At 37.3% G+C, this 25,679-nt stretch overlaps 7 protein-coding genes and 2 long non-coding RNA genes across 10 annotated transcripts; 7 read left to right on the forward strand and 2 right to left on the reverse strand.

The window, feature by feature from the left end:
• Positions 1–1,555: 1,555 nt before the first annotated feature.
• On the forward strand, positions 1,556–4,057 carry LOC111797151 (laccase-12-like). Its single transcript, XM_023680077.1, has 7 exons — positions 1,556–1,749; positions 1,830–1,981; positions 2,069–2,161; positions 2,230–2,381; positions 2,492–2,620; positions 2,722–3,684; positions 3,771–4,057. The coding sequence occupies exons 1-7, from the start codon at positions 1,645–1,647 to the stop codon at positions 3,899–3,901; spliced, it is 1,725 nt and encodes a 574-aa protein (XP_023535845.1). The 5' UTR covers positions 1,556–1,644; the 3' UTR covers positions 3,902–4,057.
• Positions 4,058–6,636: 2,579 nt separating this feature from the next.
• Positions 6,637–8,626, forward strand: LOC111797157 (dehydration-responsive element-binding protein 2C-like). 2 transcript variants are annotated; one of them, XM_023680090.1, is made up of 2 exons: positions 6,637–6,820; positions 7,234–8,626. In XM_023680090.1, exon 2 carries the CDS (start codon positions 7,314–7,316, stop codon positions 8,475–8,477), a length of 1,164 nt encoding a protein of 387 aa, XP_023535858.1. In that variant the 5' UTR covers positions 6,637–6,820; positions 7,234–7,313; the 3' UTR covers positions 8,478–8,626. The 2 variants fall into 2 exon arrangements, with proteins under 2 accessions (XP_023535858.1, XP_023535865.1); XM_023680097.1 differs by having other exon boundaries at positions 7,370–8,626.
• A 1,266-nt stretch (positions 8,627–9,892) lies between these two features.
• Positions 9,893–10,809, forward strand: LOC111797170 (abscisic acid receptor PYL4-like). Its single transcript, XM_023680107.1, has one exon. The coding sequence runs from the start codon at positions 10,008–10,010 to the stop codon at positions 10,602–10,604; it is 597 nt and encodes a 198-aa protein (XP_023535875.1). The 5' UTR covers positions 9,893–10,007; the 3' UTR covers positions 10,605–10,809.
• A 1,829-nt stretch (positions 10,810–12,638) lies between these two features.
• On the reverse strand, positions 12,639–14,633 carry LOC111797177 (U-box domain-containing protein 1-like). Its single transcript, XM_023680120.1, has one exon. It carries the CDS (start codon positions 14,631–14,633, stop codon positions 12,639–12,641), a length of 1,995 nt encoding a protein of 664 aa, XP_023535888.1.
• Positions 14,634–16,673: 2,040 nt separating this feature from the next.
• Positions 16,674–17,414, forward strand: LOC111797186 (LOB domain-containing protein 21-like). The gene has a single exon (XM_023680132.1). The coding sequence runs from the start codon at positions 16,886–16,888 to the stop codon at positions 17,399–17,401; it is 516 nt and encodes a 171-aa protein (XP_023535900.1). The 5' UTR covers positions 16,674–16,885; the 3' UTR covers positions 17,402–17,414.
• Positions 17,415–19,918: 2,504 nt separating this feature from the next.
• On the forward strand, positions 19,919–20,926 carry LOC111804791 (ethylene-responsive transcription factor ABI4). Its single transcript, XM_023689618.1, has one exon. The coding sequence runs from the start codon at positions 19,919–19,921 to the stop codon at positions 20,924–20,926; it is 1,008 nt and encodes a 335-aa protein (XP_023545386.1).
• A 1,914-nt stretch (positions 20,927–22,840) lies between these two features.
• Positions 22,841–23,366, forward strand: LOC111782032. The gene is made up of 2 exons (XR_002813087.1): positions 22,841–22,944; positions 23,051–23,366. It is a non-coding gene; the product is annotated as an uncharacterized LOC111782032 (long non-coding RNA).
• On the reverse strand, positions 23,198–25,188 carry LOC111781189 (transcription factor bHLH51). The gene is made up of 2 exons (XM_023662052.1): positions 24,866–25,188; positions 23,198–24,431 (listed from the first exon to the last, which is right to left on the reverse strand). Exons 1-2 carry the CDS (start codon positions 25,166–25,168, stop codon positions 23,979–23,981), a joined length of 756 nt encoding a protein of 251 aa, XP_023517820.1. The 5' UTR covers positions 25,169–25,188; the 3' UTR covers positions 23,198–23,978.
• LOC111782674 lies at positions 24,215–25,375 on the forward strand. The gene is made up of 2 exons (XR_002813244.1): positions 24,215–24,306; positions 24,384–25,375. It is a non-coding gene; the product is annotated as an uncharacterized LOC111782674 (long non-coding RNA).
• Positions 25,376–25,679: the final 304 nt, after the last annotated feature.

Genomic DNA, 25,679 nt, shown 5'->3' on the forward strand with positions numbered 1-25,679 from the left:
AAAAAATCTACCATTTATTTTTTGAAAAATAAATGCACAAATTTATGGTTTTTGTTAGATGAACACAACTCTCTACATATAATATTGTCCAAGATCTCATGACTTTGCTTTGAGTTTCTCCAAATGTCTCAAACCAATGGGGAGAGCATTCCTTGATTATAAACTCATGATCATCCAATATCTCTCCTCGAATAAAGTGCGCCTTCCCTTAATCGAGGCTCGACTCTTTTGGAGTCTTAGTCATTTTTTATTGCCTCCGAAGAAGCTTGACTTCTTTTATTTTGGAGTTTTTTGTTCGATATTTGAGGATTTACAATCTATTGGCATGATTAAGTTTAGAGCATGACTCTATTCCAATTCTGTTTCTATTTCTCATTCTTTTAACCGTTTTTAGTGTTTGAAAATTTGAAATGAGTTTGAAGTTGGTGGAGAAAGGTCCCACGTGATCAAAAGTAAGAAGGTTTTAATTATTATTATTATTAAAAAAAAAANAAAAAAAAAAAAAAAAAAAAAAAAAAAAAAAAAAAAAAAAACTGTGTATGAGTTGGATCTTAGTAGCATAATTAAACGCGTAAGAAAATATGAAATGGATAAGAAAATGGGCGAAAATTTATATTTATTTATATTTATTAATTGAAAAATTGGGTGTTGATTTCTGTTCCCTAAAGTATTCATGCATGTTCAGTGAAAAAGTAGAGAAAGGGCACGCATGAAATTTTACCCCCCAACATAATCTCAACAAAGGCTGAGGTTAAAATGAATGAGACGTGGGTGTATTGATGGCTTTCAACTCCTCTTGTCCATCTAACATCAATTTCTTTTAGATATTATATGATTTTTTTCAATATCAACATATTTCAATCCAATTTCCAATCATTTATGGTCTATATATGTATGTATTGCAATCGACATTTCAACCTTTTATTTACATTCAATTTAAACGAGATACGGTAAAAATATAATTAAAACTTATATATATATATAATTATTTTGAATGGATATATTTTTAGAGTAGAAATTAGACTCTCCACAATAGTATGAAGTTATCCATTTTGAGTATAAGCTTTCATGACTCTGCTTTGGGCTTCCAAACCCATGATCATTCTCTAAATTAGTCAATGTGTGACTCACTCACAACTGTTTAGACGATATTTTGAAAGAAAACTTATCTTCCCAAATCAACCTAAGTCATTTCAGCAATGTAACTGTCACTTCATATAAAATTAATTTAAATTAAAAAAAAGGAAATTATTTATATAAATGAAAATGAAGGCACAAAATGTCACATAATTATTGATTATGTTTGTTGGAATTCAACAGCAAAATGAAATGATACTCACAAACCAAGCACAGTCTTGAACCTTTTAATTCAACAGGCCAGTGGGTGTAACAACTTTCAATAATGTTGAACCAAGTTTTGCCCCCCTTCTTAATCTGACTCTCTTTTCTTTTTTTATTTTTAATTTTTTTTTTTAATTTTCCAATATCAATACCAAATCTGCCAAACTCAAACAACTTTCTTTTGTCTTCTTCTTTTCATTCCCATCTTCCACATCTTCTCCCTATATAATCTCCATTTCTCCAGCCCCATCTCTTCGTATCCATCGCTGCACCATTTGTTCTTCGTATCCAAAGCTATCACCCATGGCGCCGCCTTCACTCACTCTTCATCTGTTTGGCGTTTGGCTTCTATTTTCCTCGGCGGCATTGTCCTTGGCCCACCCACTAACACATCGCCATCAATTTGTTGTATGTTTTTCTCTTCTCTTTCTGGGTTTTGCTTGTTTGTTTTTGATGTTCATTGTGTTTGAAAATGGAACTCTTCGAAGATTCAAGCTACCCCAGTGAAGAGGCTGTGCAAAACCCACAATGCCATTACGGTGAATGGCCAGTTCCCTGGGCCAACCTTGGAGGTCAACAATGGCGATACTCTCATTGTCACTGTTATTAACAAAGCCAAGTACAACGTGACAATTCATTGGTAATTACCCATTTCTAATCTTTACACTTGTGAGATTCTTTTTATGGAGATTTGATTGTTTTAGTGTTGTTATTATTGCATTTCTAGGCATGGAATCAGGCAGCTACGGACTGGTTGGGCTGATGGACCCGAATTCGTGACTCAATGTCCGATCAGACCCGGAGGAAGCTATACTTATAAGTAAATAAATCATCACTCGACTCAAAAGCTTGAACTAAAAATAAATTTAATCTCGTTGATTAATGCAGATTCACCATAGAAAGTCAAGAAGGGACTCTATGGTGGCATGCACATAGCTCATGGCTTCGCGCCACGGTTTATGGAGCCTTAATCATCCGCCCTAGACAGGGAGATTCCTACCCTTTTCCCAAGCCAAACCGCGAAGCAATACTGCTAATGGGTAATTATAAGTTTCATTACGTTATATAATTACATTAAACCATAATTAATCGCTCGACATAAATACAAAACATTATTTTTTAAATTTATTTATTTATTTTGGATTATTAGGCGAGTGGTGGGATGCAAACCCCATTGACGTAGTGAGACAGGCCACAAGAACGGGAGCGGCTCCCAATGTCTCTGATGCTTTCACTTTCAATGGTCAACCCGGTGACCTTTACAAGTGCTCTAGCCGAGGTGAATTTTGTAATTTCACGATATATATTTTAATATTTTCTCAATTATGAATATTAGAAATGTAATTAAATGATATTCGGTTGTGTATAATGATTATGCAGATACTGTAATTGTGCCTATCGATTCCGGCGAGACCAATTTGCTGAGAGTGGTGAACTCCGGCCTGAACCAGCCGCTTTTTTTCACGGTGGCGAACCACAAACTGACGGTGGTTGGAGCCGACGCTTCCTACACAAAGCCCTTCACAACCTCTGTTTTGATGCTCGGCCCTGGCCAAACCACCGACGTTTTAATCTCCGGCGATCAGGTCCCTTCCCGGTACTACATAGCGGCACGTGCGTACCAAAGCGCTCAAAATGCACCGTTTGACAACACCACCACGACTGCCATTCTCAACTACAAATCTGCCCCTTGCTCCGCCAAGAAAGGCGGCGTGTCGATTAAACCACTCATGCCTCCGCTCCCTGCCTACAACGACACCGCCACCGTCACCGCCTTCAGCCGGAGTTTTCGTAGCCCTCGACCCGTCCCAGTCCCGAAGGAAATCGACGAGAATCTGTTCTTCACCATCGGATTGGGACTCAACAATTGCCCACGTAATTTCAAACCCAGCCAATGCCAAGGCCCCAACGGAACCCGCTTCACAGCCAGTATGAACAATGTCTCATTCCTACTTCCTTCCAACATCTCAATTCTTCAAGCCTTCCAACAGAGGATTCCCAGCGTCATCACCCCTGATTTCCCGGCCAACCCGCCGGTGAAATTCGATTACACCGGCAACGTCAGCCAATCGCTTTTTCAACCGATTCCCGGTACTAAAGGTTACAGATTAAAATACGGGTCGACAGTACAAGTCGTGTTACAAGACACTAGCATTGTAACGCCTGAAAATCACCCGATTCATCTCCATGGTTACGATTTTTACATCATCGCCGAGGGATTTGGGAATTTCAACCCCACAACTGATACTAAAAAATTCAACCTCGTTGACCCTCCTCTTAGAAACACCGTCGCCGTCCCCGTCAACGGCTGGGCCGTCATCCGATTCGTCGCCGATAACCCAGGTAATAATTTTTTAAATAAAAACAAATTAAAATTCTTCTTTTATTCCAAGTTTTATTAAATTCTTTTATGATTTTTGATTTATTAGGTGCTTGGATAATGCATTGTCACTTGGACGTGCATATCACGTGGGGGTTGGCGATGGTGTTTCTGGTGGATAATGGAGTGGGACATCTGCAGTCAATAGAGTCGCCGCCGCCGGATCTCCCGATATGCTAAGACCGCCAAAATTAAAAATCACAGCAAATTGGAATTAGTTTCTGGGTTTTTTTTTTTTTTTTTCCCGTTTTTATTAGCATTGAGGGCCATAGAATATGCTCTGTTTCATTGTTATCTTCATTTTGATTTATAAAGTTCTTTGCAGACCTCAAATTCTAATTGATTTTGAAATTGAGCTATTGTACGGACGAATAAGTAAAAAATTGAATAATTTAAAGCTGAAAATTTAGGCATCGACCAAGTCAAATTTTAGTAACACCTAACTTAGGTTAACCCAACTGAGAATTAAGGATTAAATTATAAAGAAAATAATGGAATTTTCTACCTTTTTTAATGTGCTCAATATTGGTCAAAATCCATTAAAAAAACAGGAAAAAAAAAGATTGGTCAAAATGGGTGCAACTACTTCTGATTGTTCTTAAGCAATATCAAATTGGTTGAATCTAAGATGAGTAACTTCTAATCAACTGCTAAATCAACCATTAGTTAAGACTCATTTTATTTTTTAATTTGTAGTTTACTTTGTTTTTTTTTTTAATATTTATTTTTTAAATTTAATCAAAATTTTAAAGGACTCTGAGAAAAATGAAATTTAAACTAAAAAATTATCATTAATTAAAAATTAAAATTTTCAAAAAAAAAAAAATGAAAGGAAGTCAATATGATATTAAAATATAGATTATTATTTTTATTCATCTAGTAAATAGATTGATTTCCTTGATTTCTTTGTCATTTTAATTATTACATTTATTATTATGTTCTGTCCAGTTTCAATGTCCATCAAATAGGTTTAAATCTTACATTAATTATTATGTTCAGTTTTGAATATTCAACGAACAGGTTTAAAATTTTTAGTCTCTATATAATTAATTAATTAATTAAAATAATAATAATAAAAAAACAACTGGGATTCCTTGAAAGTAGACAGCAGAAGCCTTTTGCCTACTTTTTCATAATGCGGCTGCCGAAGTGGCGTTTGCAGTGACGCATTCTAACTTAGTTCAATCTTGCCATGTCATCCATGACATTCGACATAATGTCATGTATCAATCCAACGTGGCATTATTTGAACCCTACAACTTGGCCCAATATAAAAAGGAAACGTGGCACAAAAATACAACACAACATCATATTCTAGTGTTACTGGGAGGCAATGGCATACACGTACTACCCTACGTGTGCCACAGAAATCTTAGGTTAATTTACGTCCCTGAAAAAAAATTTAAACTTCTAATATTATCTATTAAATATTTTATTTAAATTGTTAATTGAATAATAATTAATTTAAAATGATTCGATCAAAGTTGATTAGAAATTTAAAATTAAAAACATTGAAACAAATAAAAATAGATTTTAAAGTAGACAAGTTGACCGGTAGAGACTGAATTTATAAATTAAGTTGGCTTAATGCCTTTTCTAATATTTATCCAATATAAAACGACTCGTTTTAGTCAAAGTGAGCTTGACCAACGCGCTATTTTTCTCGATTTCTCAAAACTCTATTTTCTATCGTTAATATTTATGGAAAGTACTTGGCAGAGAAGAAAGCGACCCGTGAGGTCGAGAAACTTCAGTGCCACGTGGCAAATCATTATACATTTCGAAGTCAGAAAAGCCACTAGAAAACCGCCACGTGGATGTTAACTAATAANCAAAAAAAAAAAAATGAAAGGAAGTCAATATGATATTAAAATATAGATTATTATTTTTATTCATCTAGTAAATAGATTGATTTCCTTGATTTCTTTGTCATTTTAATTATTACATTTATTATTATGTTCTGTCCAGTTTCAATGTCCATCAAATAGGTTTAAATCTTACATTAATTATTATGTTCAGTTTTGAATATTCAACGAACAGGTTTAAAATTTTTAGTCTCTATATAATTAATTAATTAATTAAAATAATAATAATAAAAAAACAACTGGGATTCCTTGAAAGTAGACAGCAGAAGCCTTTTGCCTACTTTTTCATAATGCGGCTGCCGAAGTGGCGTTTGCAGTGACGCATTCTAACTTAGTTCAATCTTGCCATGTCATCCATGACATTCGACATAATGTCATGTATCAATCCAACGTGGCATTATTTGAACCCTACAACTTGGCCCAATATAAAAAGGAAACGTGGCACAAAAATACAACACAACATCATATTCTAGTGTTACTGGGAGGCAATGGCATACACGTACTACCCTACGTGTGCCACAGAAATCTTAGGTTAATTTACGTCCCTGAAAAAAAATTTAAACTTCTAATATTATCTATTAAATATTTTATTTAAATTGTTAATTGAATAATAATTAATTTAAAATGATTCGATCAAAGTTGATTAGAAATTTAAAATTAAAAACATTGAAACAAATAAAAATAGATTTTAAAGTAGACAAGTTGACCGGTAGAGACTGAATTTATAAATTAAGTTGGCTTAATGCCTTTTCTAATATTTATCCAATATAAAACGACTCGTTTTAGTCAAAGTGAGCTTGACCAACGCGCTATTTTTCTCGATTTCTCAAAACTCTATTTTCTATCGTTAATATTTATGGAAAGTACTTGGCAGAGAAGAAAGCGACCCGTGAGGTCGAGAAACTTCAGTGCCACGTGGCAAATCATTATACATTTCGAAGTCAGAAAAGCCACTAGAAAACCGCCACGTGGATGTTAACTAATAAGTCATAATGTTGAGGATAAATATCAGAAGTCTCTGGAGAAGGCTATAAATATCTTCCTCTGGCTCACTGGAGATTCCGAGAACTAAAGATCATCTACGCCGAAAACCAGTTCGAGGAACGGAAGAGAGAAAAAAGGAAAAAGAACGAGGCGTTTCAGAGGAGTTGCGGGAAGAACTGAAATACATTTCCTCGTGTTTTCAGATCGAAAGGAGTTCTTCGTCTCGCATGACAGTAGAGATAGTTCAGAGGTTGGTTTCTTCATCTTCGTCTCTTCTTTTTTTTATCCTTTTCCAGTGAATCCTTGAATTGCAAAATCGAATGAAATTTTGGAGTTCTTGAGATTATTTAGGGTTTGTTAATTTGGAATCGTGGTGCCTAAAAATTAGGTTTCGAGATTGTTCTAGAAGTTTCTTGCCTTTTTCTCATGAAAATGTTTATTCTACGGAGTTCGTAGTGTATATGGAAAGTTATTGCCGATAATCTCTTAATACTTGAGGCTTAAGAAATCTGTGGGTTTTGGTCATAAAAACCGGTCTAATCTGTTGTCTTCTTTAGGAAGCTGCAATTACTTGTTGTCGCGTAAGTTTTGTTTACCTGGGGCTCAAGAAACCAGTGGGTTTTAATCATACGAACCGCTCTAAGTTTTTTTGTTCTTGCTTAGGGAGTTGTAATTATCCAGGGTCGAGGCAATCAGCACTTTGTTTTCTGATTTCTTCAATTTCGGTTCAAAATTGTCAAAAAATGAGTCTGGGTAATCGATATTCTGACGCAATTTCTTTACCTACCAAACGAATTAGGAAGAGGAAGTCACGGAGTAGACGAGATCCATCGACCGTGGCTGAGACTCTTGCTAAGTGGAAGGCTTATAATGAATGTGTTAATTCTTGTGATGATGGAAGCAAGCCAATTCGTAAAGCTCCAGCGAAAGGATCTAAGAAGGGATGTATGAAAGGTAAAGGTGGACCCATGAATTCAAATTGTAAATACAGAGGTGTGAGGCAGAGGACTTGGGGGAAATGGGTTGCGGAGATTCGTGAGCCTGATAGAGGTAGTAGGCTGTGGCTTGGTACTTTCTCTAATGCCATTGAAGCTGCTCTCGCCTATGACGAGGCTGCCAGGACCATGTATGGCCAGACTGCTCGTTTGAACCTTCCCAACATTACAAACACACGGCTGCTAGCAGGCTCTGCCTCGGATTCTTCAACCACCACGTCGACGACAACCACATCATCGAACCAATCTGATGTCTGTGTGTCTGAGGAGCTTACACTGACGCCACAACCTGTCCCCCCAGACGTTAAGATCGAAGGTGAGCCAAGGACCGGGTTCCCAGTTGATCACGTTGCGACATCGGCGATCGATGCTAAATTTTGTGACCAAGGCAATGATCAGGCAGCTCTGTTGGGGATTGAATTTCCCAGTTTGGATCACTTCCCGAACTTTCAAATGGATGAAATGTTCGAGTTGAGGACTAATGACATTGCAATGCCGGTGAGCTTAGAGAAGAAAGTGAAGCATGAAAGTGTCGATGGCGAATATCCCGATCGGAACAGTGATCCATTCGACATCCAGGATGTGCTGCAGGACTTTCAAATAGATGAAATGTTTGATGTGGAGGAGCTTCTAAGCATTATAAATAGTGATTCCATGCATGATCAAAGCTTCTTGCAAGGGAATGTGTATGATTCTAACAACATGGTGCCTCCCCAACCATCAAGCTTATCGAATCAGTTCCGATACCCCGACGAGAAGCTGCTCGGAAGCCTTCAACACATGGAGCAAGCTCCAGCCGACGTCAATCATGGGTTCGATTTCCTGAAGGAGGGGAGGGAGGAGGATCTGAATGCTACAACAGATGATTTTGCAAGATACTTGAATTATGAGATGGGTGGTTTGGGTTTCTGAAGGGCAATCTTGGCGAGCTTCATTTATTGTGTAAACTATGTTGGTATTGAAGCGGACGAATTATTGTGCGTAGGTTTTAGCCATCAGATACTTAGTTACTTGTATAGCTACCTTCATTAGGTGCAACAAAGTTTTTTCAATTAGTTTAATGAAATTCATTATTCTTTTTTTATGGAAATACCATTAAGCATTTCTATTAAAATGATAATATATAAATGAAACTTCAATGACTAGAAGTTTTAACAAATTAATCATTTAATAAAACAAAAAGATAGAGCAAGTTGTAAGGCAACTTGTGCATAGGATATAGACAGCAGGGTTTTCTCCAATCCTTGATTTTTGACCATATAAATTATGGGTTTAGCTTCCGCTTTAGGCAACCAACTTGGATAGCCTTATGAACTTCTTTAATCTTTAAAATTTTAGTCCAATTTAGATCATATCAGAACCGCAAATTAAATAAAAGGCTCCATTTGCATTGATTAATAATATTTATTGAACACACAAATCTTTTTAATATTTTCTCATAAAAAATAGGGGTTTTTTTTTTTCTAAATAATGGAGGACCATTTTTATTCATTTGTGAGTTTCTTGCTTGTATTATCTACTTAAAATTAAAAATAAAAATAAAAAAATCTTCTAGAAGTTTCTTTTGTTAAAAAATTGGACTACAAATTCAATACTCTTTTAAAAAGAATGTAAAAATCATTTCACAAAAAATGGTTAGATAAATGAACATAAATAAAAACAAAGTATTATGAAAGAATCTTATCTAAAATCATAGAAAAGATAGAAGATAAAGGATTTTAGTTGAAAATGTAGGACAATTGTCCGGTATGAAGGAGACGTGGAAAATGATTAAGGAATTATCTTGCATGTTGGATTGTTAGGTGGAGGCCTACTCAATGGTTCAGTTCAGCGGCTTATTTCACTTTATGAATCTATCCATATATTACACTCCAACATGATGATACTAAATTAGTAGCTATTCTATGCCCGACTTGGTAACGTAAAACACATTAACGTTGCCCATTTGATTATTCTCTTAAACTATATGTTAACGCATATTCTGTTGAAGTTGTCTGTCCCATCATATTGTACGACATTTAATTAGAAGTAGTTGTTAATTAAAACTATATATTAAAAGAAAAGTAATGAATTGGTAATTAGATGGTGTGTTTCTAGAAAAGTCGTTAAACGTGAACAAAATTAAAGATATAAATGGTGGCAATGGCAAAGTTGAAGTTTGAAATGGAAATAAGGTCCAAACAAAGGCCTTGCAACTTGCCCATCCCACTTGCAATTCTAGGCAACTGCAACAGCTAAAAGTAAGCTCGAAATACAGCAAATTTTGTTCCCAAGTGGACCTCAATTCTTTTCTTTTTTTTCTCTTTTGAACCAATTTTATCAAACACTTTAATTTAAATGCCTCCAAACCAAACCCAATATATACCAACTCTTTGTCCTCTTAATTATATATTTCTTGAATCTATCCTCCCATCAAACTCAGCCCCATATTGAATTTTAAATATGCCTTCCTCCCTTCAATTCTACCGCTACACCACCGCTAGGCCCTCTGCCGCCTTTAACCCAAAGACCCACTTCGTTTCGCAGCCGTGTGCGCTTACAGACCACAAGCATGCAGTGGCGTCGGACCAGTGTAGCTCTGTCGTGGTGCAAACCATCGACGCTCCGGTGGCTTTAGTTTGGTCGTTGGTCCGGCGATTCGACAACCCACAGATGTACAAGCAGTTTCTCAAGAGTTGCCGGATTGTCGATGGCGACGGTGTGTCGGTCGGGACGATTCGTGAGGTGCACGTGGTGTCAGGTCTTCCGGCGCTGTCGAGTAGAGAGCGGTTGGAGATTCTCGACGATGAAAAGCATGTGTTGAGCTTTAGCATCGTGGGAGGAGAACACCGACTGAAGAATTACCGGTCGGTGACGAGCTTACACGTGTCACCGGGAGGCGGAGGAACGGTGGTGGTGGAGTCGTACGTGGTGGATGTGCCGCCGGGAAATACGAAGGAAGAAACGTGCGTGTTCGTAAATACGATTGTGCGGTGCAATTTACAGTCGTTGGCTCGAGAATCAGAGAACATTGCCAAAGCAAAAATAAAAAACATGTAAAATCATATACAATTTAGGTATAATGTAGATAATCAAACGCTAATCGCTTCTTTTTTTTTTCTTTTTTTTTTGGTTGGTGGAATCCGACTTTAACTTGCATTGGTATCTTATTCGTTTTTTTCTTTTCCTCCTTGGAATGGTAGTTACGATCTTTATCAAGGGCTGGACTTTTTTGAAATTTATGAGAAATTTATGCCCTTTTTTCTATTATTTGTATATATATATATATATATTCATTTTGGATGTTTTTTTTTAATTAAATTACGGCGTTTATTTTCTTTAAATTCCTATTTAAATGGAAATATCTAATTTAAGAGACTTTATTGAGGAAAATAAAGAAATCCCACCAAATTTGGAGTTGAAAGTATTTTATTTAATAACTTAAGAGTTACCGCCGTTAAAATTTTGGAATAGGGGAAAAAATAACAATCGCTTGACTAGTAATATTTTATTTATTTATTTTTCTATGCAAAATGGCAACTTGGTATTATTTTTTATTTTTTTTAAAAAAAGAAGTATATGCAATTTATGGCTGTAATTAGGGATGTGGAGCGGCCATTTGTCTTGCAAGTTGTGAAAAACATTTAATTTAGATATTCGANTTGGATATTCGCATTTTCTTTTTGTTTAAACCTCAAACTAATCAAATTGAGGCCGCCCATGTCGGACTCATTCATTTCCACTGTTTTTAGTCTAAGACTTTAATTATTCTAATCAAGTCTTATCGTGGTTATCATTGTTATACTTTAAATTGTCCTTTTTTTTTAAATTAATTTATGATAATGAAATTAATAATCCATCTCTATAATTATTTTAATTTTTTTTAGTTTCCATTTTATCCCACTAATTTTAAACTTTTAAATTTAATTTTTATCATCTACTTAAACTCATCCCTAATACATGCCATCGGTTCAAGAAATTTATTATCACTGCTTAGACGAGGATGTTAGGAACCACAGACCTCCAAAGAAATACCTCATGCCAATGGATGAACCTTCTCTGAAGCCTATGGAACCCTCGAACAACCTCTTATTAATGAAAACGAGTCTTCACAATAGTATGATATTATCCACTTTAAACATAAGAAAGATCTCATGTTAATGGATAAGCCTCCCTTGAGGCTTATAGAGCCCTCGAATAACTCATTCTTGATCGAGGCTCGAATTCTTCTCTGAAACTCTCGAACAAAGTACATCATTTGTCTAACACTTGAGGATTCTATTGACATGACTAAGTTAAAGACATGACTTTGATACCATGTTGGGAATCACGGATCTCCGTAATGGTATGATGTTGTCTACTTTGAGCTTTAGATTTAAGCGAATTTTTCAATCAAACGAACCATAAAACCAGTAAATCCATGTTTAGAGTTTGCACAAATATATGTACTTCAGCTATATTATCTCTACATTCTGGTATTCAACATGGCTGAGATTGAAAGCAGCATCTATTAAGCAATCTTAGCAATGCATCGGCCTTTCTTCTAGCCTTCAATGATCCATCAGCTGCCAAGCTTTGCAGCGAAGGGACACTCCGAGGATTCATCAACAACCGTCTCCCAACTTCCTCTCCTCCATCTTTGCACATCCCCAACAACACCGTAATTGAGCTCTCTTTTCCATTTGGAGATCCAAATCTTAAAAGATCAACNTGAAAACGAGTCTTCACAATAGTATGATATTATCCACTTTAAACATAAGAAAGATCTCATGTTAATGGATAAGCCTCCCTTGAGGCTTATAGAGCCCTCGAATAACTCATTCTTGATCGAGGCTCGAATTCTTCTCTGAAACTCTCGAACAAAGTACATCATTTGTCTAACACTTGAGGATTCTATTGACATGACTAAGTTAAAGACATGACTTTGATACCATGTTGGGAATCACGGATCTCCGTAATGGTATGATGTTGTCTACTTTGAGCTTTAGATTTAAGCGAATTTTTCAATCAAACGAACCATAAAACCAGTAAATCCATGTTTAGAGTTTGCACAAATATATGTACTTCAGCTATATTATCTCTACATTCTGGTATTCAACATGGCTGAGATTGAAAGCAGCATCTATTAAGCAATCTTAGCAATGCATCGGCCTTTCTTCTAGCCTTCAATGATCCATCAGCTGCCAAGCTTTGCAGCGAAGGGACACTCCGAGGATTCATCAACAACCGTCTCCCAACTTCCTCTCCTCCATCTTTGCACATCCCCAACAACACCGTAATTGAGCTCTCTTTTCCATTTGGAGATCCAAATCTTAAAAGATCAACCAGCAAAGGCACCAAAACTCTGCTCTTCCTTATCTCCTGCAGCCCTTCACAGCAGCCCAAAACCAAAGACAGCGCCTGCAACGCATCATCTGTTATGCCTGCCTTCTCATCTGTCAGCAACTCAATCAGCAATGGCACTGCCCCAGCACCTACAATGCAAGCTTTGTTGGCTTTGTAAAGAGCTAGATTGCAAAGTGCAGTGGCGGCGTCGCGCTTCCCGGCTGAATTGCCTTCTTTCAAGAGCCTCACCAATGCCGGTATCGCTTTCGGACTCGCCCCTATCGATATTTTGAACTCGTCCACCATTGTTAAGCTAAATATTGTTGCTGCAGCGTTTTCTCTTGCTTCCATTGTTTTCCCTGATTCTAAGATGTGTGTTATGTTGTCTATTGCCCCTGCTGCCACTATCAGGATCTTGTTGTTGTTAAAGATTGCCAAGTTGAACAATGCCGTCACAGCATTTTCCTCAATCCTTGGATCACCAGATCTCAACAATGTCACAAGAAACGGTATTGCTCCTGCCTCCGCAATCATCCTTCGGCTATCCATCCCTGTTTTTGCTAGCAACCGGAGCTCATATGCTGCTTGTCTTTGAACATCTGGTGATCCGGTTGCAAGCTTCCCCACCAGAAATTCGGCTGTCATTTTGACAGCGTCGGAGGCGGCTTTCGACGCCGAAATGTGATCGATCGGTTCATCGGAACGGTATCGACTGCTGTTGGTTTTTGAGAAAGAACATGGTTTTGTAGGTTCAAGCAAATTAACGTTGTTTTCTAGGCACCATTGTTGCATCAAACTTTTGAGTGCATAATTTGGTATGAGAGCCACATGAATTAGCCTCTGATTACTCTTGGGGCATACATGATGCCCTGAGTCAATCCATTGAGCTATTGAATTACGATCATAAGTATGTCCTGATGATACAATTACAGGATCTCTCATCAAATCTAACGAAATGGGGCAGCGAAAATCATCTGGAATTTGATCCATTGATATAGAAGAACACGAATGATGTTGAAACTTCAAGTTGAATTGTTCTTTCTTACTGAAAACCACTGTTTTGGCATGTCGAACAAGAGAAATTAGATTGTTTATATTAGAAACCACCATTATTCCACCTGTTCCTGCTTGTTTACGACCTTCTACTTCCAGTTTTGATATCTCTTCATCACAATCCATCAGGCTTCTCAGCCCAACACTACTGAAAAACTCTGCCAAATCTTTGTTCTTCTTGTTCATCATTAGTTCAAGAAGCTCATCTCTTCTTCGAACCTCGCGTTCGTCGGCCGAAAACTCGAATCGTTTAGCTTGATTGTGAAGAAGCTCCACTTGTTCTCTTGTATCATCTGTTAATTTCAGGAAGCTGAGAGGTAAAATATCAAGAACTCTCCCAATCTCCTTCACTAGCTGATAGAACTGATGGGAAATGAGCTCTGTCTGAAGTAAACTCCATAGACAGCTTCCTTCCTCACAGGTTTGAATCAGAAGCTTAACTCTTCGGATTACAGAGAAGAGTTCAGTGAAGCAAACAAGGGAAGATGGAGGAAGCTGAGGAGAATTAGATTCATGAACCTCTTCAAATAAGAAAGCAAGAAGCTTGATTCTTCTTCTCATGGTTGAAACGGTCCGAGCCTGCACAAAACTCGCCTTCTCCTCCAAACAAACTTCGTTGGCTAACACAATCAGTGATTGCAGCAGAGACCCATAAGGCAAAAAGGCTGAAGCTGCCATGATTGGGGAGGAAAGAGCAACATCCATGGCCATTCTCATTGCATCAATACACTCGAGAGTAATGCTCATTTTCTATGATCAAAAAATGGGTCAGTCTCTTTTTTGTATATAAAATTTATTTTGGAATTTGATACCTATAGTCTATTTATTTTATATCAGAACGTTCTTTCTTGCTGACCTGAATGGCCATCACGGATTTGTCATTCCATATCGTTGTTGCTACAAAAGTGTAAACAAGATTGATCGCACTTGAAGAGAAAAAATCTCCTACATCACTAAGTGGTTGTCAATCACTATAATCAAAATGTTTATAAGTTTATTTCTCACACTCTCACACGGTACAATCTCCCCCAAATTGTCTTTACGCAAATATAATGAAAAAAAAAAAAAACGAAATGAATTCCGATAGGTGCATGCATATAAAAGGAGAATGTATAAAAAATGTTGTCCACCTTGTCAAAAGAATCCCAAACACATCATCCGTTTGGTTGTCACCAAATGAACATGCCATTTCAGATCTGCCAAAAATTTTCACCACCAATCACCTTTGTCACCACATCAGGATTATCAACAGTTCCAATTTTCAATAAACGAATGTCTCTTCATTAATAAATTCGCGAACAAATAAAATTGAACATCAATATGCTTGGTACGAACATGATGAACTTAGTTATTCGACAAACAAATAACACTCCCGCTATCACAAAATACATGTACATATTTTTTTTTAGTAATACTCAAATCATTAACTAAACCATGCATTTAAAGAATGCTTCCTTAACTATCATATATTTTGCTTGGATAGTAAACAATACAAAAGCAAATTGCAATATTGAACGTCAGCAAACATGTTCACCAACCATATCGAACAAGTTGACTTGTAGGGGTGGAATGGTTACTTTTCTTCGTAATCTAATATCTTTCCACAAGATTAAATAATGAAAATGAGAGTGATTTGGTCATGTTAACCTCGGCAGCTTTTGGTTCTGCTAAAAGGGCACAAATCACAACCTATCACTGTCAGTGTATCAGAACTATGGAAGTTTCTGTGTGGATGTACTATGGACAAATGTGTTGACTATTCTCATGTGGGCTTCAATAGAAAAAGCCCAACATTCGCAAACTTCAAGCCCACGATGAAGCCCAATTTGAGTGCTCTCTCTCTCTCTCTCTCTCTCCATTATTAAAGGGCCCACTGAAACGTTGAATGGTACAAAGGCAATCTAAAGAAGGGGCCTACTTGATTGATAGAAAAGGAAATGAATGGAAGGGAACATGCCACAATAAAAGAAGGGTTACAGACACCACAATCCAACCTCCTCCATCAAAATATCAACGCTAATAATTATTGGGCCGGCCCATTTTCAAACCACCAACCAATCAAAATCATTCCTCCAAATTCCCTCCTTCTTTTCTCGTCTGCAACAAAACTATTTCTTGTGTGTGTGTGTGTGTGTGTGTGTGTGTGTGTGTGTGTGTGTGTGTGTGTGTGTGTGTGTGTGTGTGTGTGTGTGTGTGTGTGTGTGTGTGTGTGTGTGTGTGTGTGTGTGTGTGTGTGTGTGTGTGTGTGTGTGTGTGTGTGTGTGTGTGTGTGTGTGTGTGTGTGTGTGTGTGTGTGTGTGTGTGTGTGTGTGTGTGTGTGTGTGTGTGTGTGTGTGTGTGTGTGTGTGTGTGTGTGTGTGTGTGTGTGTGTGTGTGTGTGTGTGTGTGTGTGTGTGTGTGTGTGTGTGTGTGTGTGTGTGTGTGTGTGTGTGTGTGTGTGTGGTTTGAGGAAAACGACGACCAGTTTGTGAACAAGTGGGTTCTGGGAATTCCATTATGAACTTTGGCTGTTTCGCTCAATCACTGCCCCAACCATTTTCATTTGATGGGACTGTTTTTATCCCTTCCTCATCATAACTCCCCTTCCCTTTCCTCTCTCATTTTACCCTTAACTCAATTATGCCCTTTGGATCCCTTTTCTTTTAATCTTTTCATTAACATTTTCTAATAATTTTTTAAAAAAAAAGAACATTATTTTTAGTTTCTTAATACAGATCATCACTATGTTACTTTATATATCAAATATGATGTCTCATCCTAAGTTAGGAACACAAATAATGGCACCCCATGTTCTTTAGTTAAAAGCATTCCTTCTTTTTTTCTTCCTTTAATTGTCTATTTCAAGCCTTCTTTAACCATTTATATATATATAGACACATCCTGTTGTAGAGGAGATGACATTATTTCTTGACTGACATGATGAAACAGCAGCAGAAGCAGAAGCAGCAGCAGCAGCAGCAGGCATGAGAGGGTGCCATGATACTCGTTCTTCTTCTTCTTGTGCAGCCTGCAAATTGCTGAAAAGAAGATGCACGCCCACTTGCATATTTGCGCCTTATTTTAGGTCTGATGAGCCGAAGAAGTTCGCCAAGGTTCACAAAGTGTTTGGGGCGAGTAATGTGAGCAAGATTCTGACGGAGGTGCCTGAGGAGCAGAGAGAGGACACTGTGAACTCTTTGGCTTATGAGGCGGAGGCTAGGCTGAGAGATCCTGTTTATGGATGCATCGGTGCCATAGCTTTGTTGCAGACTAAAATGGCGGAGCTTCAACATGATCTTGCTCTTGCCAAAGCTCGCCTAGCTCGTTATGCTGCTGCTAATAATAATTATTCTTCTTCTACTTCTTTGGGTGTTTTGGAAAATTGTGTTGTTAATATGTCTTATGGTGGATTGAGTTTCTCTGGGCAGAGTTCTGATGATATCTCCCAATATGGTTATTTATGTGACTTTACCCATTTTCCATATCCATTTCAAGCTTGAAACTTTGTGCTCTCTTTCTCTTTCTCTCTCTCTTTCTCATCATGGTTTCATCAATTTTTTTTTTTTTAATCTCCAAATTCTTTTTAGATCAGTAAGAATTGACATGAAAATGTGTTAATTAGAGAGATGTTTTCACACTCTTATAAGTAATGTTTCATTTTCTTTCTCGGGTTCTCACAATCCACTCCTTTATGACTCGATGTCCTTGTTGGCACACCACAGGTACGATGTTTCATACTCTTATAAGTAATGTTTCATTCTCTTTATTGGGTTCTCACAATCGGGACCCAGCGTCTTTGTTGGCACACCGCCTGTATTTGACTCTGATAACATAGTAAAGTCTAGTGATGTCCTTGTTGGCACACCTATATTTCACTTATTGTAACCGTCTAAGCTCATTACTAGTAAATATTGTCCCTTGTTGGCACACCATTATTTCACTCATTGTAACCGTCTAAGCTCATTAGTAGTAAATATTGTCCCTTGTTAGCATACCGGTATTCCTTTGTAAATATTGTCTGTTTTGGGCAGTTTATATAACGAATTAAAACAAATAATGTTAGGAATCATTCCTGATATTGTCATTTGAGGCTAAGCTTTCATAACTTTACTCTGGGGCTTCCCCAAAAGGCTTCACTGGAGATACCATTTCTCGCTTATAAACACATGATCATTTACTAAATTAACGGACTCACTCCCAATAATCCTCAACAAATAATATCTACTAACAGTGAGCTTGAACGATTCACGTAGGTAGCTAGGTATATTTTATTTTCTATTTAATTAAATTCTTGTTTCCCTTTGTTTTTTCATCAACGAAATCTAGAATGAATAAATATTGAAAAAAGAAATGTTATTTTACTTTTATTTTTGAAAGAAAAAGAAAAGGAAAAGGAAAAAGGGTGGATGGGATTGGTGGTTGTGTAGGTCCAATGAGAGAGAGAGAGAGGAGAGGGTTTAATTGAAATAGTAAGATGGGGACGTGTGGTGTGAAAGTATTGGGTCGAGAGAATGACATTGGGCCCAAAATCCCATTGGGCCCGTCAAGCCTAGGCCTTATATGATCCATCATTCACGAAACTGGACATGACTGATTTGAAAGAAGAGAAAGGGCATTAATTTAAAAAAATAATAATAATAATTTGGGACTTTTAAATTGCGATTCCAAAGAATTGAAGCCAAATTGAAACTGGATGATGCAATAAATATGGTGTATAAGTAAGTTTTTGCGAGTACCGAGACACTGTGGAAGTGTCCCCCCACTTTGGCATCGCTCACATGCAGATGCTATTTCCTAAACCTTTCTCTTTCCCTCTCCCTCTACGCCTTCGCTGTTCCTCTTACGTCCTGACACCTCCTCCCCTTTGCATGCACTCTCCCAACTCTTTCCCTCTCATTACCCTTTTCTTCCCAAATTATTTATTCCTTACATTTTAATTTTGTTGTAACTTAAATAATAAGTATTCTAAAAATCTTCACGGTTTTCAAGGAGAATAAATGTCAAACAAGTGAACCTATATTTCAATCAATATAAAGGTCAAACAAATCAAGCTCTACATCAAATTCTACCAAATCAACCTTCATATATCATTTAAACCAGCATATAATAATTTTCGGCGCCCTCATGCCATCACTTGTTCGTAATAATAATTTCTTGTATGTACTTAAATTTTCATTTTTATCATAGAATCGATGAATTCAAATACAATTTATACGAATTACATGTGTTAGATGAATATGAGTCTTCACAATAGTATGATATTTATCTATTTTGAGCATAAACTTTCACTTTGCTTTAGGCTTCCTCAAAGAGCCTCATAACATATAGAGATAGTATTTTTTTTTTATTATAAATTAGCAAATGTTGGACTTTCATCGTACAAAATAGGCAATAAAAGTAAGACAATGACATAATGCACGTCTTAGCATAACTATTCCTTTTAAATTCAAAGTTTTAAAGTGCTCTTATAGATTTGAGCGTGCATGTGAATGATAACGAGAAATTCAATCCAATCTAATCCAAACGAATAGGAATAGAATTAAAATAATCCAATCTAATCCAAACGAATAGGAATAGAATTAAAATAATGGTGCATTATCCAAATTGGTTAGAGTTTGAAGAAAAATAATGAAGTGTTCCCATCCCATTATGTTCATTGTTTTTTCATTTGTTGGTGTCAGATAAAAGTAAGAAAGAGGCGGCCGAAATAAGTCTCTCACGTGTATGTGCTTCTGCTCCCTGCTGCAAGAAAAGCACTCCACCAAGCCCAAGAACCCCAACTTCAACTCTCTTTCTATATTATATATTGGTATTATATTGTATTGTAGTAGTATGTGTGTGTGTGTGTGTGTGTGTATATAAACACATCCACTCAAAACCACCGCCCTCTTCCACCATTAACTGCGATCGCATCCAAATCAAACCCCAACCCTCTCCCATCTTCCTTTCCCACCCTCACTGATCCATTTCTCTGAACGAGGCCCCGACGCCTTCACTTCCTTTTTTAGTCTAGTTTTATGGACGACCACTCACCTTCCTCCTCTTTCCCTCACCCTCCCCGAGACCACCCTTCCTCTTCCTCTTCCTCTCCCTCTCCCTCTCCTGACCCTAATTCCCCATTATTACCTCCCCCAAACCCTACCCATCCTCCTCCTCCTCCTCTTCCTCCTTCCCCCTCCGCCAACACTACCCCTTCTTCCTCTCCCACTCCCACCAATGGCGCCCGTAAAAGAAAAGGCAAGGGCGGCCCAGACAACAACAAGTTCCGTTACCGCGGCGTCCGCCAACGCAGCTGGGGCAAATGGGTCGCCGAGATCCGCGAGCCACGTAAACGCACGCGCAAGTGGCTCGGCACTTTCTCCACCGCTGAAGACGCCGCCCGTGCCTATGACCGAGCTGCTATCATCCTCTACGGCTCCCGTGCTCAGCTTAACCTCCAAGCCTCCTCCCCTAATTCCTCCTCCTCCTCCCATTCCTCCTCTTCCCAATCCAACTCCCGCTCCAACAACCTCCAGACTCTCCGCCCTCTCCTTCCCCGCCCTGCCGCCGCCGCCGCCGCCTTCTCCTTCTCCTCCATGGCTTCCTCTCTCCCTATTATGACATCTCATCAATCCTCCTCCAACAACTCCAACTCTTCTAATTTTCTCCCTTATGGGGTTTACCCATCTCCTGGATTCACCCTAATGTGTCCCAATCTAGTGCATCAATACCCACCCCAACTTACCCAACACCCCCACGCCTTTTCCGCTCCTTCAAATGAAATTCCATCCACTTCCACCGTTACTACCTCTATTGCCACTCCATCCCCACCTTCCACAACCTCGTACCACCAAAACCCTAATCCCCTACTTGTTGCTTCCCCTCAAATTAACCCCACCCCAGTTGCACCACCACCTCTCGTTTCAGATCTGGTTGTTGGGCCCATTGGGCCTGGATCTCCGGCGGTGGGCTGGCCGTTGGAGAACGATGAAGATTATCTTCCTTCTCTTTGGGACTACGGTGATCCTTTCTTCTTTGACTTGTGAGATTACTATTGTGGTTTTTGCGACAATGGGTCTCCTTCAAACTCATCGGAAAACAACGACATCTCGTCGATTTGAGCTTCAATCTCGGCTTGCATGTAACCACCACCGCCTTGAGACGACGTCGATGGCGGTGGCGATGGTCTTCTACTGGTTCGTAATATGATAAATTCAGATTTTTATTACATACATATCTCTCTCAATATATATATATATATTTGGTGTGTTTGAGCTCTTTTTAGAGGTTGTGGTAATTGGATCGATCATCTCGATTCGATTTTTTTTCACACAATTCATCAATCGAATTGATGTTTTTGCATGATATGGATTGAATTTTGTTGCTTAGATGCGAATTGATGAGGTTGCTTCATTGTTCAAACTTGTCTTCTCCATTTGTTGGAAGTATCAACAATTGTTTCTCACAATAAAAACTTAATTTCTTTTTTGATCATTTTCCATAAGTTTGATTTGTAATGTTAATTACTGTTCTTACTTGTGATTATGATGTGATTAAACCAAGATTTTACAGTTGAGATTGTTGCTTTGTTATGTTTTATGAAATTTAAGATTGTTTTATGAATTAGGGTTTTGAGTTGTGAATGCATGGCTGCAAAAAGCACTGCAAAAAGTCAAAGAAGGTATAGGGAGCTTCTGCCTTTTTGTTAATCCAACATGCAAACCTTTAATCGATCTCCTAAGGATTCATTTGAAAACAACTGCTTTTCTTTTTAATTTTCTGCTGTATTCAAAGTAATGTCGTTTACTTTTATAAAGAATCTAGCACAAAAGAATTTATGGTAAGGCGGTTCTGATTATTTTTATATATATCTATAAGGAGATAATGGAAGGAATTATATATGGATTAGGCAATGATTAAAGTGGATTACAAGATTTTGGTATATCTATTTGGTTATGTTTATAAAGTACATTAATTGTCGGGACACTAATTATTTAAAACTATTAATATTGGGGTGTATTAAATAATCATATATGAGATGATCATGTATACTTTATTAACAATGAAAAGTCCATGGAAGACCAATAGAACACGTATAGGCTTTGCTTTGGGCTTCCCCCAAAAGACTTTATACCAATGGAGTTAGTATTCCTCACTTATAAACTCAGGATCATTCCCTATAAACCCGGGATCTTTCTCTAAATTAGCCGACGGAGTTAGTATTCCTCACTTATAAACCCAGGATCATTCCCTATAAACCCAGGATTAGTCGACATAAAATGCCTTCCCTAATTATAAAGTGTTAGGGTAGCCTTCCCTAATTATAAAGTGTTAGGGTAGGTATGCTTAGACTCTTTCCTTCATAATATATGTGGGTTTTTTTTTTTTTTTTTTTTTTTTCAAATTAGTTTTTATTTTTGTCAAATAAAATAAAATAAAATATTTAGTTCCTTATATTTTTAATATTTTTTAATTTAGTATCTTAGTGAAGGTAAATATTTCCGTATATATTATTGAATGAATTATAAAAAGTATAAAAGAAAAGAAAAAAAAGAGAAGATAAGGTTTTCAAGAAGGTAGCTAAGAGATGCTGCCAAATTTTATACAAATTTAGTGGACAAATTATAAATATTCTTCTTAGAAATGGTTTTTTTTTTCTCTAAATTTACGACTAATTGTCTAAATATTATATATAAGAAAATATATCATTAACTGATTTTAATATTTAATAATAGAGTGGTGTTAAATTAAAATTTTTAAAAAGAAAAAAGAATCTAGATTTTAACTTTTTAAATGATAGGAAATAAATTAAATTTTAAGAAAGTCTATTTTTCTGGTCATGTTTTTTATCATTGGGCTACTTCAGTCGTTTATTAGGCCCATAAACGGCCCAAGTGGCCCACCGAAGTTCAAGCCGGCTTTAAATTAGGGTTTCTCACTATATATTGTAATCCGCAGCCTTTGCCTCCAGAACGTCGGCGATCCTGTCATTTGTTTCGTTTGCTTTGAGGCCAGTCTTGTTCTGTATCAGATCGATTAGCAGGTCTTCAACATGAGGGCGAAGGTAAGTGAAAAGTTTTTTTAATGAAATATTTATGTTCAACATGATTGCTTGGTTCTCTTGTTGATTTTTTTTATTGTTTGTTTGCATTTTTGTTTCGATTTACCAGTGGAAGAAGAAGAGAATGAGGAGATTGAAGAGGAAGCGCCGAAAGATGAGGCAAAGATCCAAGTAGTTTGTGTCTTTTTTTAATAAAAAATGAATCGTTCTTTTAGTCGCTACTGATCTAGGGATAGAGTAATAGTTCCAATTCGTGTTTTTTTTTTTTTTTTTTTTATCAAGTTCTTTTAGTTTCAATACGCAATTTTGTTTGACTTCCTCGCACTTTGATCTACATTATTGAATTTGCTGTCTGGAGTTTCTGAAATTTCCGTTGAATTATCTGTTGATTCCACCAGTAATCTAAAACATTCTCTTCAGTTCAAGTATGAATGAATCCCTAACCTTAATTGCTCATACCTCCATGAACAAAGTAGCAATGACATGGCACGTTTACGACTGGAGATCAATGCCACTACTCGTTTAGAATCGGTTTAAGGATGGTTTTTAGATCCATTTTTCTTCTAGTTGTCTCATGCCAATACCTTCTGTCTCCCAATAGAACGATTGTACCAAACACATTCTCAGATTAGTATCCTATGAGTTCACGATCTCGCATAGTGCGCTCAACTCATTTTCAAATTGTTGTGTTATAGGTTTTGCTTTGTGATATCTGAGTGTTTTAATTTCCCCGTACTATACCTAATATCGTATAATTCAGTGACTGTAATTAATGTTGTTAGCGAATAATGCGAAAAGCAATTATTTATAACACAATATCTATGCAAGAATGAACTTCTAGCGAAGGATCTTTCTTTTGAGTAATTATATGGCGTGTGGATCAACATTTGCCAAAATCCGGTTCAAATTTGTTACGAACTGCGGCGTGGAACAAGCGACACAAAATTTGAACTTCATAGCTAAATAACTATCCCACAACTTCTGTCATCCAGACGTAAAAGAATATAATCAAATTAAGACATTTATGAGAAGAAAAATTACTTGGAATAGTGAGAAGGGAGGAAGAACCTCTGTCGTTTACTTCTAATACGACAGGTTGATGCGGCCGACGAGGACGATATTCGACTTAAAACCAATTTAAGAGACTGTTGAACAGTTTTCAAGCACACATTTTTTTCACCATCTTTATTGCAAAGGACAAGTATGCTTTTAATGCGGCCGCCAACGCTAGCCATATCTGCCCTTATGGTTGTGAGCCTCAGCCCCTTGATCACTTGGATGAGCTCTGCGAACAGTTCTGGCCGATCGTCGCAGCTCACTGATACCTTTATTGCAATATTGTTCTTGTTGTTGTCTTCAACCATGGTAGAATCAATAGTTAATTCATCCATATCTGTTGGAACTGTCATGTTCTTGCTGACTTCCATTGCTTTTCTTTTCAGGTCTTTCACTTGATCGATTGCACTTCCCAACAGAGCTGCCTTGTCCATCTGCCATAGGAAATAAGAAGATGAGTCTGAACATGTGCTGCAGAGTTTTCTCTTTGAGGTACAAAAATATGTTTCTTAAGAAGATGAACTACTATGCAACTTTATCAGTCAACTTTTGTTATAGCTAGAAGTTGATTACTACAATAATCACAAAGGTATGGACAAAGGTATCCATATGAAACTCACTCCGAACAGATATTGTCTTTTTTAGATTTTTTCTTCCAGACTTTTCCTCAAAAATTTTAAAATACGTTTTCTAGGGAGAGATTTTCATACCCTTAGAAAGAATGTTTCGTTCTCCTCTCCAATCGAGGTGGAATCTCATAGAAATAATCATTTCTTGAACATGTTTTTTATCCCTAACTTACCACAGAAAACTTAAACTGAGTTGGTCATCCAGTTGGAAAGAGAAAGGGCTAGAGAGGCAAGAGTACCTTATCAGACTTGGGAATGAGTTTTCTAAGAGTCGCCAGTTGAGCATTGATTCTGTCCCTACGTCTCTTTTCTGCTTGGCTATGGCTCTTGGAAGCAGAAACTGCTCTAACGTCAGCAACCATTCCTTCTGTTGAAGTTGAAAATGAAGGAAACCCATCAAACTGAACCTCAGTTGAGCTTGAAAGCTGAGGATTGATCATAAATGGAAGAAGCAGAGAAGGTTCACGGCTTGAATTGCCATTGCAATGAGCCCAATTTATCCCCTCAGGCTTAGTAGAAGAAAAATCCCAGTTCTTCTCCATAACTGATGAAAAGGAGAGGCAGGGCCAATGTTTCTGAAGTCCGACTCAAAGTTTGGTTTTTATGGTTGCATCTGGAGAGCTACTGTTGATTGCACTAGTAATAATGTGTGTGTGTGTGATCTTCAAATCTTGATGGTGATTGGTGTGATGCCCAATAGCCTTTAATTTTTCAAAATGAAAATCATATAAGGCTATATTTGCCTGTCATTTCAGTTTGAAGTTCCTGTTCTTCCCCCCTTTGATAAAGCTAAGCCTCCACGATCTGATCAATTAAAGACCACTACCAACCAAATTAGAGCGACTGTTTTAAGTTGAGAAAACATGAAACAATATATCCCATAGACAAAGCAGCATACCCAAGGAACTCCAGCAACTGTTGAAGTTAATGAGATCCCAATACCATATTTACCTGAAAACAGTGGCGGATCTAGATGATCTTTGATTTTGGGGTAACTTCCACTGAAAGTTCTTTTTTTTTTTTTTTTTTTTTTTTTTTTTTTTTTTTTTTTTT

This window comes from Cucurbita pepo, chromosome LG01, assembly GCF_002806865.2.
Source record: "Cucurbita pepo subsp. pepo cultivar mu-cu-16 chromosome LG01, ASM280686v2, whole genome shotgun sequence".
Classification (NCBI taxonomy): Eukaryota; Viridiplantae; Streptophyta; class Magnoliopsida; order Cucurbitales; family Cucurbitaceae; genus Cucurbita; species Cucurbita pepo.

Excerpts from the sequence above, each read along its gene's own strand:
- LOC111797157 (XM_023680090.1), top strand. The coding sequence starts at position 7,314 with ATGAGTCTGGGTAATCGATATTCTGACGCAATTTCTTTACCTACCAAA.
- LOC111804791 (XM_023689618.1), top strand. The coding sequence starts at position 19,919 with ATGGACGACCACTCACCTTCCTCCTCTTTCCCTCACCCTCCCCGAGAC.
- LOC111781189 (XM_023662052.1), bottom strand. The coding sequence starts at position 25,168 with ATGGAGAAGAACTGGGATTTTTCTTCTACTAAGCCTGAGGGGATAAAT. Across the intron at positions 24,432-24,865 it reads TCATTCCCAAGTCTGATAAG|ATGGACAAGGCAGCTCTGTT; the intron begins GTACTCTTGCCT and ends TTCCTATGGCAG.
- LOC111797151 (XM_023680077.1), top strand. The coding sequence starts at position 1,645 with ATGGCGCCGCCTTCACTCACTCTTCATCTGTTTGGCGTTTGGCTTCTA. Across the intron at positions 1,982-2,068 it reads TACAACGTGACAATTCATTG|GCATGGAATCAGGCAGCTAC; the intron begins GTAATTACCCAT and ends TTGCATTTCTAG. Across the intron at positions 2,162-2,229 it reads GGAGGAAGCTATACTTATAA|ATTCACCATAGAAAGTCAAG; the intron begins GTAAATAAATCA and ends TGATTAATGCAG.
- LOC111797170 (XM_023680107.1), top strand. The coding sequence starts at position 10,008 with ATGCCTTCCTCCCTTCAATTCTACCGCTACACCACCGCTAGGCCCTCT.
- LOC111797186 (XM_023680132.1), top strand. The coding sequence starts at position 16,886 with ATGAGAGGGTGCCATGATACTCGTTCTTCTTCTTCTTGTGCAGCCTGC.
- LOC111797177 (XM_023680120.1), bottom strand. The coding sequence starts at position 14,633 with ATGGCCATGGATGTTGCTCTTTCCTCCCCAATCATGGCAGCTTCAGCC.